Source organism: Lepisosteus platostomus, chromosome 10 (genome assembly GCF_059453375.1).
Source record: "Lepisosteus platostomus isolate fLepPlt1 chromosome 10, fLepPlt1.hap1, whole genome shotgun sequence".
Classification (NCBI taxonomy): domain Eukaryota; kingdom Metazoa; phylum Chordata; class Actinopteri; order Semionotiformes; family Lepisosteidae; genus Lepisosteus; species Lepisosteus platostomus.
Genome location: NC_142620.1, coordinates 5,045,362 through 5,059,236, shown reverse-complemented (window position 1 = coordinate 5,059,236; position 13,875 = coordinate 5,045,362). Strand labels below are relative to the sequence as shown.

Sequence of the window (13,875 nt, the reverse complement as noted above, 5' to 3'; positions counted from 1 at the left end):
AATGGCTGACCCTGCGCTCTGACCCTAGGCATGAAGAGCAAGCTGGGGTATGCGAAAAGATAATTCCTAATGCAAGAAATTGTAAAGGGTTAATAAAGTGATATTATTATTATTATTATTATTATTATTATTATATAGGCCTACAGTAAAAACAATATATATATTTAACCAGGGCTTTCCTGTATTTCCGTAAGGATTTTAGAAAATCCCTGACATTCTTCTTGTATCATGCATACGTATAATGTGTATGACCTTTTACTGTGATCTTTACTTGCAATGTGATCACTGCATGTTGCTCAGTTTGCTTTATACAAAAAACCCTGCAGGAATATCATCTAGTGGCGGGTTAAAACATTTTTTTGGGGGGGAGAGGAAAACAAACTTACTCCCTCTTTGTGTTTTTGCTCCCCTGAGAGCAAGTTGGGCCATGCTATCATAAGGGAAGATTTCCACAGGAATTGTATAATCTTGTACGTCTGGCGGGCCAAGAGTCACGAATGCCAGTTTGTGTTGGTGGACCTCCAGCTGTCCTGAGGAATCAAGTTGGGGACAGCAGTGGTGTGGAGCTGTGGTTAAGGTTCTAGACTCTTAATAGGAAGGTTGTGGGTTCAAATCCCAGCCAAATGCCACTTCTGTGAATGGGTGCAAATGTTAAGTCATTTTGGATAAAACGTCATATTAATGGAAATGTAGTGTAAGTCCTAAAGGTTGCATTAGTGATGCATATTTGGCAAACCGGAGGTGAGCTGTCATAGAGGTGTTTTCAAATTGAAATTTAATATTCAGTGCACTAATGTATTCTAAACAGCAACTTTGGATACTTTGTGTCTTAAGTTTGATATATCCTCTACAGCTACATGACTGTAGCTTTTTCTTTCTGTTTGTGCTTTCCTGCCTGTCAGTTATCATAAACAGACAAGCAGCAGGATTGTTTTGTTATGCGCAGTAGTGTTTGGATAATGTTTATTCTTTGGTACTGGGGGGAAAAAAAAAGCAAAAGACTGAAATGCTTTTGTGCTCGTCTTGAACCTGTGGAAAGGTGTGGTTGAGCTCTCCCGTTGAACTCTTCCTGTTCAGGATTTGTGAAGGCAGGCACTTAAGTCGCAGCTGGTGTCAAAAGTTTAGATTCTTTCATCTGCAGGAGTGCGAGGAGCTGCTTCTTCCCTCGGGGGCTTGTAAGGACTGCGCAGTGACTGCGTTTGTTGTGCTTTTAAATGTCATAAAGAGATCTAATCGGGTGGGCTGTAAGCTAATATAACACACAGGAAATTGACAGAACAGTGTTTTTTTTCTGTGTGCTAAGTAAATGAAAATGTGAAGGACATGCATATCTATTGATAGAGATACAAGAAACAGCAACAGTCATTAAAACAGCTTGCTTTGAATTAGGTATGTTTTAGTTATGCCTTCCCCATCATTATTACAGTGAAGCCCCAGAGTCTCCTGTAATTTCTTACAGAAATCTTTTTAATGCTGTTTGTATCCATGGGCTATAATCAAGTAGTGATTGGATAGCGTGTTGTAAAGATGGCTCTAACAGTGCATATTTTTAGAACAAGAGCTACCAGCAACACAAAATACAGGGAAATTGTCGGTCTCTGATGAATATGTGTTAGCATGTTTTATTAAAAGGTTGTCAACAAAATGAGCAGGGAGACTTGTTCTGGACCTCTAGGCTACTTGTATTCTGCTGAGCCAGATACAGTACTATCAAAAAGTTTGCAATTACATGTAAAATTTAGATTATTTGCTGTCAGCACTTTCATTGTACACAGATCCTTGCTATTAATTCCTGCATAATCAGAGTGTATTAAGTGACTGATATTAAATTTGTTGAACCTCTTTCAAAACTGGAGGAAAATGATTATTGCCATTAGAAGTGTGCAGCATGCAGCTTGAGTTTTTCTTGTACAAAATTGTGCATTGTTAATGTATGTATTCTCTTTAGAGCATCTTTTTTCAAATGTTTTTCTGCTGTCTATTATACTGTTGTCTGCTGTCTATTATCCAGCAGCCATATCACCCTGCAACTCACAACTGGCATCCCACTGAAGCTAAGCAGGTGTGAGCCTGGTCAGTACCTGGATGGGAGACCTCCTGGGAAAAACTAAGGTTGCTGCTGGAAGAGGTGTTAGTGGGGCCAGCGGGGGGCGCTCACCCTGCGGTCCATGTGGGTCCTAATGCCCCAGTATAGTGACGGGGACACTATACTGTAAACAGGCGCCGTCCTTCGGATGAGAAGTAAAACCGAGGTCCTGACTCTCTGTGGTCATTAAAAATCCCAGGGCGCTTCTCGAAAAGAGTAGGGGTGTAACCCCGGTGTCCTGGCCAAATTTCCAATTGGCCCTTACTAATCATGGCCTCCTAATAATCCCCCTCTATGAATTGGCTACATTACTCTGCTCTCCTCCCCACTGATAGCTGATGTGTGGTGAGCGTTCTGGCGCACTATGGCTGCCGTCGCATCATCCAGGTGGATGCTGCACATTGGTGGTGGTGGAGGGGAGTCCCCATTACCTGTAAAGCGCTTTGAGTGGAGTGTCCAGAAAAGCGCTATATAAGTGTAAGCAATTATTATTATTATTATTATTACTGTTACATATTTAACTTGCTTAAAGGATTTAAAGAGCAATCTCTCGACTTTTTTAGATTTTCATATACTCTTTCTGAAACCCTACATAGGTTTCTAAATTACCCCAGTACTATAACACTATATAAAGTCTTTTAACTCAGGTTAAAATGTCAGGATTTAGTGCTATATTTGAAGATGTTGTTAGGCACTTAAAGATGGCTTCACTTCATTTTCTGTTGTGTTGCTGATGTATGATCAAAGCCCTTTCAATAGACAGTGGCTAAAAAATAGAACTAGAGTATCTATGATTCCCAGAAACATTCTGAATTATCCATGGACTAGGGAAAAAAATAATCATTAGGAGGTACAGATGTCTTATAGAACAGAGTTCCTTATAGGAGAGGCTGACACTACATGTTTCAGAACAAAATAATAATGAAACTTATTCTCCAGGAATTATAAGAACAAATGCATGAATAAGTGCATAAATATATATGTACTGTATAATAAATTACATTAAAAGAGATGTCCAGATGTTTTGTTTTCTAAAGATTAGAACTACTTATTTTGATGGATGTTTTTTGCAATGGTTTTAGGCTAAATGATTCTTGGATACAAAATCCTTGGGTCATCTCCCCACAAATATTTTAGCATAGGAATAATGTAATATTGTAATGATAAAAGCATAAACTAGTTGGCTGGTGTCCAGTATATCAATTACTTTTTAATTTTTTATAATGGGCTCTAATTCTTTTTTTTTGTGTATTGTGAATCAGCCAGGCAGAAAGTACAACAGAGGAAAACACAAAACAGATTGAGACACGTTTTGTAATGATAGTCTTGTACCAAAACAAGTCACAGCCTCTTGTGCCTTGCCAGTTAGACTGATACAGCTCTGCTGTGCCTCAGTACAGGCTGATTGACAAGCAGCGGAGACTTTGGTTTCTCATTTACTCTCTCAGGCAACATCCTGCAGTAAATGAAATATGACAGGGAATATTGTCCATAATACGGGGAAGTGAAAACAAAGCACAATTTCATACAGTCAAAAGCCTAATTGATGGTTGTAGCAGCAGATCACAAAATTACCAAAAGATGTATAAAATTGGAACTGGAAACACAGTCAAAAATGTATTTTTTCCAGTAGAACCTTCAGTATCATTAAAGCATGCTTTCCTTTTAAGTGCAAGATTCAAAATTGCAGTGCTTTAAAGGTAATTTTGGTGTCTTGTTTGGCTTGAAATCTAAAGGCAAGTCTGGGAATATATTCAATACTGTCAGATGACTGTCCACTTGAAGCAATCACAGCGAGAACCTATTTCTGCAATTACAGAAACCAGTATTTTTTTCTCCATGTAGAAGAAAATTTGGATTATCTACTAGTTTAATATGTACTGATAGATTTCATTGTCTTTTACCGAAGCATGCGGGAAAATTATCTTTGCTCATCTCTAGACCTTTTTTTTTTATTTTTTATGATATTTTAAAAAAATGGCTTCAAATTAAGGCTTTTATTTAAACTGAGTAAATAGACCGGTGATTAAAAAGAAAAGAGTACTGAAGGTCACTGTGACAGGCAGGGACATAAATGAATCAGTGCAACATAATTCAGCAATTTCAGTAATAAGAAAAAAAACTTTTTAAAATGCTCTTCTGTTATCTTTGCTTTCAGATCCTCCTCATCTTTTTTAATACATACTGAACTCAATCTGAATTTTTATTCTGAAATGAAAGAATCATATCACCTACTTTAAATGAAGCCAATTTCCAGAGTTAAAAATACCTTATATTAGTAATTATATACTCAATGAGGGACTGATGTTCTCCATGTCATGTACAGTAGGGCTCAAAAATAAAGAGATTTTACTCTGGTGCTGCTAGTGTGATCTTGGGGGACTCTGTTTTCAGTAGGCTTCAGCTATTGCTAAAAGAGTATCTGGCAAACAACTGTAATAAGCTCTCACTGGATCCTGACTTAGCTGTGTGCATACTCTTCTGTTGTACAGGAACATACTTTTGTAGCCCTGAAGACTGGGGATTGGACTCAGAAACTAGAAGCTAGTTCTTCAGCTGTTACATGTGATTGGAACACAGAGAATGATATTATGTCAGCCAACTCTCCCTGTGGCATATGGTTTAATGCCTTCACAGCTGTAACCGGCCTGCAGTTTAAATTGTGAGTTCCTGTATTTGTTTGGTTCTGACCGGTTGGGTGTGTATAGAAGGTGTTACTCTCTGAAACTGGGGTGGGGGGGTTGAGGGAACACATTGTTTACTCACTGCACCTTAATTGGGTGCCCCGTGCAGTATATCCCAGTTAGGAATTTCACATTTGTCCACCTGTCCTTTTCCATTACAAATGCTGGAAACATTGTACATCTGAGGTTCAAAAGAACACCTTCTTCCCTGAGTTGTCCTCTTCTGAGTTGCTCTTCTTTTTTTATTCCTAACCACCTAGTAGATATAATGGATATCATTTCTTTTCCACCACGCGGTTGGCAGGGCATGTTGTACATTGAGGAATTCTTTGAGGTTTTCATCTGGCTGGGCTGTTCCTGAAGAGCCAATCCAGGTCACCCCTCTTCAGTAACCATGCTGTGTGGCACAGCAGCAGGGTGTGATGTGGAGCAGGCTCCGTCATTAATATTTTATCCCCATTTGTATCGTGACAGGTTTCTGATTTCAGGTGCCACCAGCTGAGTCTCTGGTAACTTGATTTTTATGAAAAATTAAAATTCTGTCTTCATAAAAATGAATTGTGTGCAGTCTTCTGGCACGGTAACACAGACACCCCTGTCCCAGGACTAGGGGGGTGGGGAGATCTCTAATAATGCAAACGAAGCAAAGCAGGCAAAGACGCAGCAGTGGGAGATACCAAAGCGAAGACCCACAATGAGCTCATAAAGTTTAAATGAGGTTGACACTTGGCTGAGGGCTTGAAATCACAGTATAGCCATGACACATCTTTATGGCACTGCTGTACTTCTGCACAAGTGCCAAAAACCATTGCCAGGTGTTAAACCATTGCCCTTTTTGCATACGAACTAGACTCCTCCTGGAGTCTTTTTGACCTCCTGTAGTGTGTTCTTTCCCTCCTCCTCCGCCTGCCTTTATTTCTGATGGTGACTTGACAGCAGCAAACAATATTCTCCCCTTTATATGGTCTTTAATTTTAATCACAGGTTTCTCGAAATAAAAAAATCTGTACCTGACCCGTACTGAGGACACTTCCGATTTCATTATTCTACCTGCGATGTGTTTGCATTTGTTAGGGCTAATAGGCCTGGTATTGAAATTTGAAATTTCTGAAGTAGCGGGGACCAGTTTTGAAAAAAGGAGAGCAACTTCTATTTTCTAGGCTTTTAAATCCGAGATAACCTCGTATTGATCTAAAAGAATTCATGAATGTCATGTTATATGAAGAACACACTCTGCACCGCTTACCCACACTCATTATAATCCATGATATCGTGTCAAGCATCATTAACAATCACAGAAGCTGAAGAAACACTATGTCGATATGAGATAGCTTCCCTTGTTTAGTAGTAATGAAATGCACAGAGATACAGTGCAGATAAAAGTTTAGCAAGCGGGACAGCCACATCAGAACAATCTGATTTTTTTTTTCTTTAAAAAAAAAGGACAAAAAAAAGAATTTTATGCAAAGACTAGTAAACGAGATTCCTGTAGAGAGCTGTGTGTGGTCTGTGTTTTTTTGTGTACGTGAGGTGCATGTAATTGATGAAAATGAATTCCCTAAGCTGCTGGCAGGCAGCATGTACTTGTTAATTATTCAGGTGGATGACAAATGCAGAGCAGAGGTTCCTGCAAAGACAAAGTTTGTCTGATGCATGTTCAGTAACTGATAGGCCTGACATTCCATGGTGTCTTATTCAGAGCTAATCCTTATAACTCTGCCTGATGAGATGAGCGCGCCTGGTGTAGTCCTTTGTAGAAGAAAATGCTCAAATTATAGGGAGCTGAGGGAACTTCAGCGCATTACATAAATCCTTTACTTTGAGGGATTCAGTGGGGACAAGAGTAAGGAGACTCACCAGTGGATGAAAAGGGAAAAGCAGGTGTAATGGCGTTGTGCCAGTCTGCCAAGGTGGGTGGAGAAATCACCTGCCAGGTGATTGTACCCTCTCAGAAGCTTCTCTCCTCGTGGTCCTGGTAGCACTGTGATCTTTCCACTTCTCTCACAAATTGAAGCAGCTGACCTTAGTTTTTCTTTTGTCACAACATTGTGCTGTTTTATAACTCCCAGTTCTCTGGCTTTTTTTTTCCAAAAGTATTGATATTTCCACCCAGAAAGAATAGGCACACTTTCACATGGAAGAATACTTTCCAAAAAAAAAAAGCCAAAACAAGTGTTGGTCCTGCCCGTGTCTAAAATTGAAATAAAATTGACACAAACATGACAATAATATAATCCTAGTCCTCTGTATACAGCACCACTACTTTAACTGGAGACAGTGAAAAGCTATGCATAATAAAATTGAGTGATCTGCAGTCGGTCCATCATGCTTAACAGCACATCCCTTAAAATTCATTTTGGAGAGCTCCTGACAGTTGTTTCTGCAACTGTGAAGGTGTCTAAACCAAGAATGGAATAATAACCCACACAGACACCTGTGAGTGGCAAAATGAGATATATCTATCACACAAAGGGTTTTTAGGTTTTTAGAGATGTGGCCATTTCACCAGTAAAAATGTAGGTGGTGGCACTGTGTGTTATCTAAATGGACTTGCTGTGAATTTACCTGTAAATGTCATTCACCTCCAGCACTCTAGTTGACATCGATAAAAGCACCTTTAAATCAGCAGCCAGCTTCCCCCTGAAGTCAGTATAAAGTTACAATAAACATGTCAACTTCTGTTTCTTGTGGCTGCTGTGGTTTTGTGGTAAGAGGCTCCCACACAGTGATGGGTCTCTGATTAATCAGCCACTTACAGCTATGAATCAGTGGCTTGCATTTGTTTTAATTGCTGTGCAACTTCACTGAATTCCTTTTGCTGCTGAAAGAGCCACTGGAATACAGCTAATGCTGATGCTAATCTTTTCCAATGCGAGTTAAAATTCCTAGCTCACCTGCCTTGTTTACAGAAGTTTTTAGTTTTAGGTCATCTGTTTGCTCCTTTTAAAGGATATTAAACTATAGGATCAGTCTGTCCTCTGCAGCAGGCAGAAAAGAGTGTGAGGCAGTATTCTCATATTATCAGTAAGATGTCTTGCTGAGGAACCAAGCACTGATTCCTGTATTGGATGAGGTTTGCCCTCAGCAGGAACCTTTGCCTTCAGACCTCTTCACAGACACCTTCTTGAAGGGAGAAGAAAGATGGTCATGTAAAATATTTATCATGATTGTTCTAAATGGGAAACATTGGAAGACTGTGAAAGTCTCCTGGTACTTAGTGTTCAAGAGTTCAACACCATGATTGATAGCTTTACAGCTGTTTAGAAAAGACTGCCTTTGTGAAGTGTTTTTTGGCCAAACCGTTACGTGATTTGTGAGTGGGAGTGGAGGGCTACCTCTTTCAAATGCTACACAAAAGCAAGCGATTTTGGGCCATTCTCCCAATCCAATCTTGGATGATGGGGAAAAGAATAACACTTCATAAGAAAAACAGACAAACTAAAAACTTTGAGATTTGACAGGCATTCGGTAAGGTTAGCTGTTACCACCAGAAACCTTAAACTTGGCAGTGCGGCCTTACAGAACTTTGATCATGTAAAAGAAGAAAAAAACAGCAAGGTCACAGGCGTGTGATAGGAGGCTTATCATGCTGCAGATGCAACTGTGACACATTTTCAATCATGCGGCTGATTCCTAGGAAATTGTCTCAAGGAAGCATTGGAGCAGTTTATGTAATGCACAAGGCAGACAGGATGAGTTTTTTTTCCCCCACGTGTGAAAAAGTGTGTAATTTAAAAGAATGCTTGGCATAGTGAGGAACACAGTCTTCTTTGATAAATGAGATAAATCTTCAGTTCCTGGCTATAATTTACCTTCACTGCATTGTAACAGAGCCGAATGCACAGCATTGTGGGTCCTGTGTTGGACAGCGTGTTTATACAGCTACCATCGAAGTGGGGGAAAAAAGAAGGGAAGAAAATTGCAGTTGCTGACATTACGAACACCTGGTTCAAATAAATTGTGGTGTATGACATGTTGCTTTGCAGAAGGTTAAAACTGTAAGCCATCAATCTTGGGAGTTAGTTGTATATAGCACTCTAATTTAATCATGTAATTTGATTCATACATAAATCATGCTTCGTATATAATGATTTCAGGTGTACTGTTTATTAGAAATAATAAATATTCATGAATTCCGAAAATACCTATTGTTGTCCAGGTATTAGATATTCTTGATCATGGTGCTCACTGCTGTGCTTAAGGAGTCTGTATTGTATGGATCCTCTGTAACTCATACTGTAGTACAGTGAAAGAAGAACAGGATTTACTTCATAAGTGCAGGACCCACCTTGTCACTGAATATTTGAGCACTCTGCAGTACGCATTCTTTAAAGTGACAGATTTTATACAGTGCAGCAAATATAGGTCTTATTATTGAAATAATAATAAAGTTTACTTCTGAGTACTTTTCAATCATCTGTTATTTCAGATAATGTGAATCTTATAGACATAATAACCATGATCACCATGTCAGTTTAGATCAGTGGCAGTGGAGTCCTTGTCTGTAAAGGATGGCTATCTTCCTTTCATTAAAGATTTTTCCCCATTCTAGCTTGACCACCTAAGAGCCAGAGGGACATTTTGCAAGTGAACAATTAAACATTTGTAGTGTACCATGAGGTCTTTTAATATTTTTTTTAGCAAATCTACCTTATTAACAAAATTACATCTGTAATATACAGTACACCAATAATCATAAACTTGTGAATCATAGTTAAAAGTGGGATTTGCAGCTCCTGATGAATTTGAACAGTTCTGAGGATCAAAATGACGTAGACCTCTAAAATTGGTTCAATTAGCAGGTACATGTTACTCCCTGGGAAGACTGTCAACTTTGTGATTTTGTTTCTGAACCAGGGAAAACATCTGCTGGCCAAGTCGAGGGTTGAGGTCAAAAAGAGACCAACAGTGACCAGAGAGAAGGCAGTGCTGAGCGTGAACATCATAAACTAATCTTATGGAAAATTGTGAAGAAAATCTGGAAAATGCTGTTAAATGAATCGGCAGTTTGCAAGACTCTTTTACATGAGTCATAACTTACTGTAAATCCTTTGAAAACGCGGCATGTTACACAAAAAGGCAAATGGAATAATAATAACGTGCATGAATATCTGACTTAATGAACACAGGTAGTTAAATCTATGAATCAAATTATTGGAAAGCCACCACTGGAAATTACTATAATGGCTTTGTTTGCGTGGGTGGTGTTACATGCATTGAGTTTTATGGAACCTGTAGTGGGAGAATGTTAATGTTTTTTCACAACATGCCTCTGTCTTCTTTTCTGGTGTAGAAGGATTGTGTAGCGGTTTCATTTTTTTTTCCCGCGCAGCCTGGTTTTATGATTCAATTGCACCGATACTCTCATATATAAGAAAAGCTTTGCATTTGAAAAATTGAATATGGTATCAGTTCTGACAGCCCCTTTTTGAGGGTCAGTAAAATTTCAATAATTCACTACAGAGTTAAAGTCAATTTCAGCCGCAAAATGTAATAGATAGAGCTTGCCTGCCATCTTCAACCTAGTTGCAGAACACTGAAGGGGATGTGACATATCGGAATTTAAAGTATATTTGTTAGATCAGTCAGTGAAGAGCCTTATAAGATTCTGTCTGACAAAATCTTTTAAAGTTAGCCTTAAAACTTACACCACATGGTTCATATCGCAGTCAAGAGGCAAGCAAAGATTCACATGGAAACAGAGGTCTGCTGGCGGTGGTCTTAATACAGTGTCCAGAAGATGTATCAGTTATTTATTGTGTTAAATAAAAATACTAGAGTGTGAAAACGTCAGACAATATCACTGATTTTTTTTTTATTGTTTCATTGATTTTTTTTCTAATCGGGGAGAGGGGGGTGGGAGGGGTTTAGTCGTCTTCTCTCCTATAGCCTTTAAGAGATTTTCACATTTCTCCACAGCGACCCCTACTGGGAGAGGCCAGCTAATGCCAGCTCCTGTTCAGCTTCTAGGCCCAAGACACTCCACCTTGGAGGGCAACAACATACCTCATCACCATGGTAATTCCCTCCCTCCTTCCCCCTCCTTCCCCTTCCCTCCAGTCAGGGGCAGTGAAGACCCTAGCACGTGATGTAGCTCCATCTAGCATTGCCAGTGTCAGCTTTAAGGGTAGAAAGTCTGTTGTTCAGAAAATAAATTATGTCAGAGCTCATTTTTAGCAGCAGCTGTACTGTTTATAGAAACATACCTGTTCCTGAGTAAAATTGTTTCATTTACTGAATTGAGACCCTGGTTTCATGATGCTTCTCTTGTGATATTAAAAGGTTCATCTAGGATTGAAATGTACAATTGCATGTTGTTTCCTTTCCCTTCCATGTCTAGGCTGTATGTAAGATGCTCCACAGGACATTTCATATGCATTATAGCGGGATCCACGTAAACAGCTTTTTTCAGTGCAAGAAAAGGATCCAGCAGAGGACTGTGTAATGCTGTTGTTGTACTTGCAATGGAAGTGTTTTGTTTGAAATCATGTGGAATTATTTGGGAATGCAGAACACAATGCATCTACAGTAGATCCTCCATTATCCTGCCTCTTTTCTGAATTACAATCATACTTTTATATGTAGTATTTGAGTAGAATTTTTTAAAAGGTTTTTATTTTTTTTCTGTATGTGCAGCATACAGAAAGCCTCTGAAGCATATTTCCCAGTGTTTGTGATATCTGTTTGACTGCCTTAGTCCTCCGAAACTTTGAGATAACAAGGGGGTGAAAGAAGCAGTAGAAATACACGCACCTCCATCTTGTGATTTCAAACTTCATTTCTGTTTTCAGATCTCACCAAAAAGATTGCTGGTTCTGAAAATTGATTAAAAAACGATTAAAAAACAGTCTTCTGTTTCACTAGTATTTATTAGTTCCTTTAAACACAAACTTCAAAACAAATTATTTGATGTAAAAATTCAGTATGTAATAGGTTTATTAAAAATAGCTGTATGGGTTGCTGGATTGATAAATTATATACTTCTCCAGGGAATTTACCCTTTAAAGCTGTGGAACCTGTTATAAGTTCTCCAACTAGTGAGATAAAAGGAATTGTGCAAAGTGCAGTCTTTATACATTCCACTGGGATTTTGCTTACCAGCTTGGCTTAAAGCCTTACAAAATGTCTTTTCATTTATCTTCTCCCTCTCATTTTGTATTTCCTTTGTAAAAAGCCACGCATATTGAGAAATAAACAGCAAGCATGATTTGTAAATCTCTCAGGTGAATTATCCTGAAATTTAAATACAGGAATAAGTTGGATTAGCATCAGATTGGGTATAAATGAGATGTTCGTTACACAGAGAAAATTCTCTTCTAAATAGCACATCATGTTTTTTTTTATAAGATTCATCCGTATATAACCAAATTGCATGTATAACCATTTGATGTTACAGCAGCTCTCCACATGCAGTTCATGGATAAAACTGAAAACAGGCCCACTTTAGTGTCACTAAATTGGTTGTCAGTTTATCTCCTATCTTCCAAAATGCTCTATAGAACAGAGGCATCTGAAAATTGCAAACCTATGGTTTTTACTACCACAGGATGTTTCCAACTGAGAAGCAAAACCTAAAAGCTAAATAGAAATGAAACATAACATTGGAGTACTGTTAAATATGCTTTCCTTAGTTAAAGCTCAATAAAATTATATGCACGCTTCTGACACCTCCCTCTATTGTGAGTGTGGTAAACAGTATAGTTATTTGTGAAAACATACAAATTAAATGACTGTGCTTCCAACAAAAAAAGAGGAGCTTCACTGTTTTTCATGCTGCATAATCAAGTATTCAGCATCTTAGATCTGGAGTGCTTCTGCGTTTCTTTAAAGAGCTTTTTAAAGGGGCTGAAGAAAGTCTCCTTGCGGCTTGTACGAGCATAAGACAGAAAACATCTTACCAGGCAGGACTGCCTTATCTCTGTTATCAGCCTTGAATGGACATTTTATCTACTTTTAAATAATTTACAGAATGGGGAATGGCTAAAAGTTGTATGTAAGATACTGTCTTTTACAGTAACTCTTAGGGTCTTTGTTTGACCAAAGCAGTTTTTAACCACCCTTTTCAGAGAGTGTCTGAGCTGTGTTGTGGCTTTATGGTCAGGCAAATGTTTCCTTATTTGTGAGTAGCTTCAAGAGCTGAATGAGGAGTTTGGAAAGGAGCAGGTTCCTTATAGGTTACTGGAATAGCACTTACTCTAGTTGTCTAACTTGTTTGTTTTGGCTTGAAAAGTTTTTTAGTTTTTTTAACGTCTCAGCTTTGTACTAATGCATGTACTGCACATGACTTTACTGTGTCCCGTGTGGCTTCCTCTGGTTAATTCCTGATCTGAAAGCTTTTCCTTGGTCTTTAGGTCTGTAGACAGGTTTGTAGATCTGATATAAATAATTAAGTCTTCCCAAAGTTTGTAGGAAAGTAGTACAAAAATGTTCTTCTAAAACATTGATCGTGTAAACTTACTGTATACTGTACATTTAAAAATGATGCATAAGATTTGTAATTTAGCTGTTTGACCAGTTTATTAAAAAAGGGCAATGCATGTCCTGAAGACTTAGTTTAATGTAATGTGTGGCAGGTGGCTTGTGTTGCCTGAAGAATCTCTTTAGGGCAAGACTGCTCAGCAAACACATAAATCGCACCACATTTAGTTGCCATGGGGATTTTATTTTTGCAGACAAACTTCTAGACTTCAGATTAGGCCTGAGCATCACAGCTGTTATCTTTACTTTGTTTAAAATGCCAAATCCAAATCTGAATAAAATTGGGACATATACTTTTTTTGCCTTTAAATGCAGTGATTTATGTATAGCATAGTCGTGGTCAGGTTGTGTATGGTCAGTTTACCTGGAAATTACTTATTTTGGCTTGATCTATGAATTCTTGCCTACAAATGTCAGTCCAACTTGACAAGCGTGTGGTTGTGAAAGCTCAAAACCTGGGGTTTGCGTTACAGGGCAAGTCCTAGCTGGAATGCATTGAATTTAATAGAAAACTAGTTAGGATTCCTAGGTGGTTATGGTGCACTGTCTTTGAACATATGTGATAGCGAACAAAAAAAAACACTAATTTTTCTGGGGCGCTGTTGCTTCAGTAAAAGCATAAATATA

General features: G+C 38.5%; 1 protein-coding gene across 4 annotated transcripts in view; it reads left to right on the top strand.

Annotated features, from left to right (window-relative positions):
- npas3 (neuronal PAS domain protein 3) overlaps positions 1–13,875 on the top strand; it is a 279,243-nt gene that overhangs the window by 55,853 nt on the left and 209,515 nt on the right. For 3 of the 4 annotated variants that reach the window (XM_088647618.1, XM_088647619.1, XM_088647620.1), the window contains exon 2: positions 10,690–10,788. The exons of the other annotated variant lie outside the window; for it this stretch is intronic. In XM_088647618.1, coding sequence (XP_088503744.1) covers positions 10,690–10,788 — 99 coding nt within the window. The remainder of the gene's footprint in view (positions 1–10,689; positions 10,789–13,875) is intronic. 4 annotated transcript variants of the gene reach the window in all.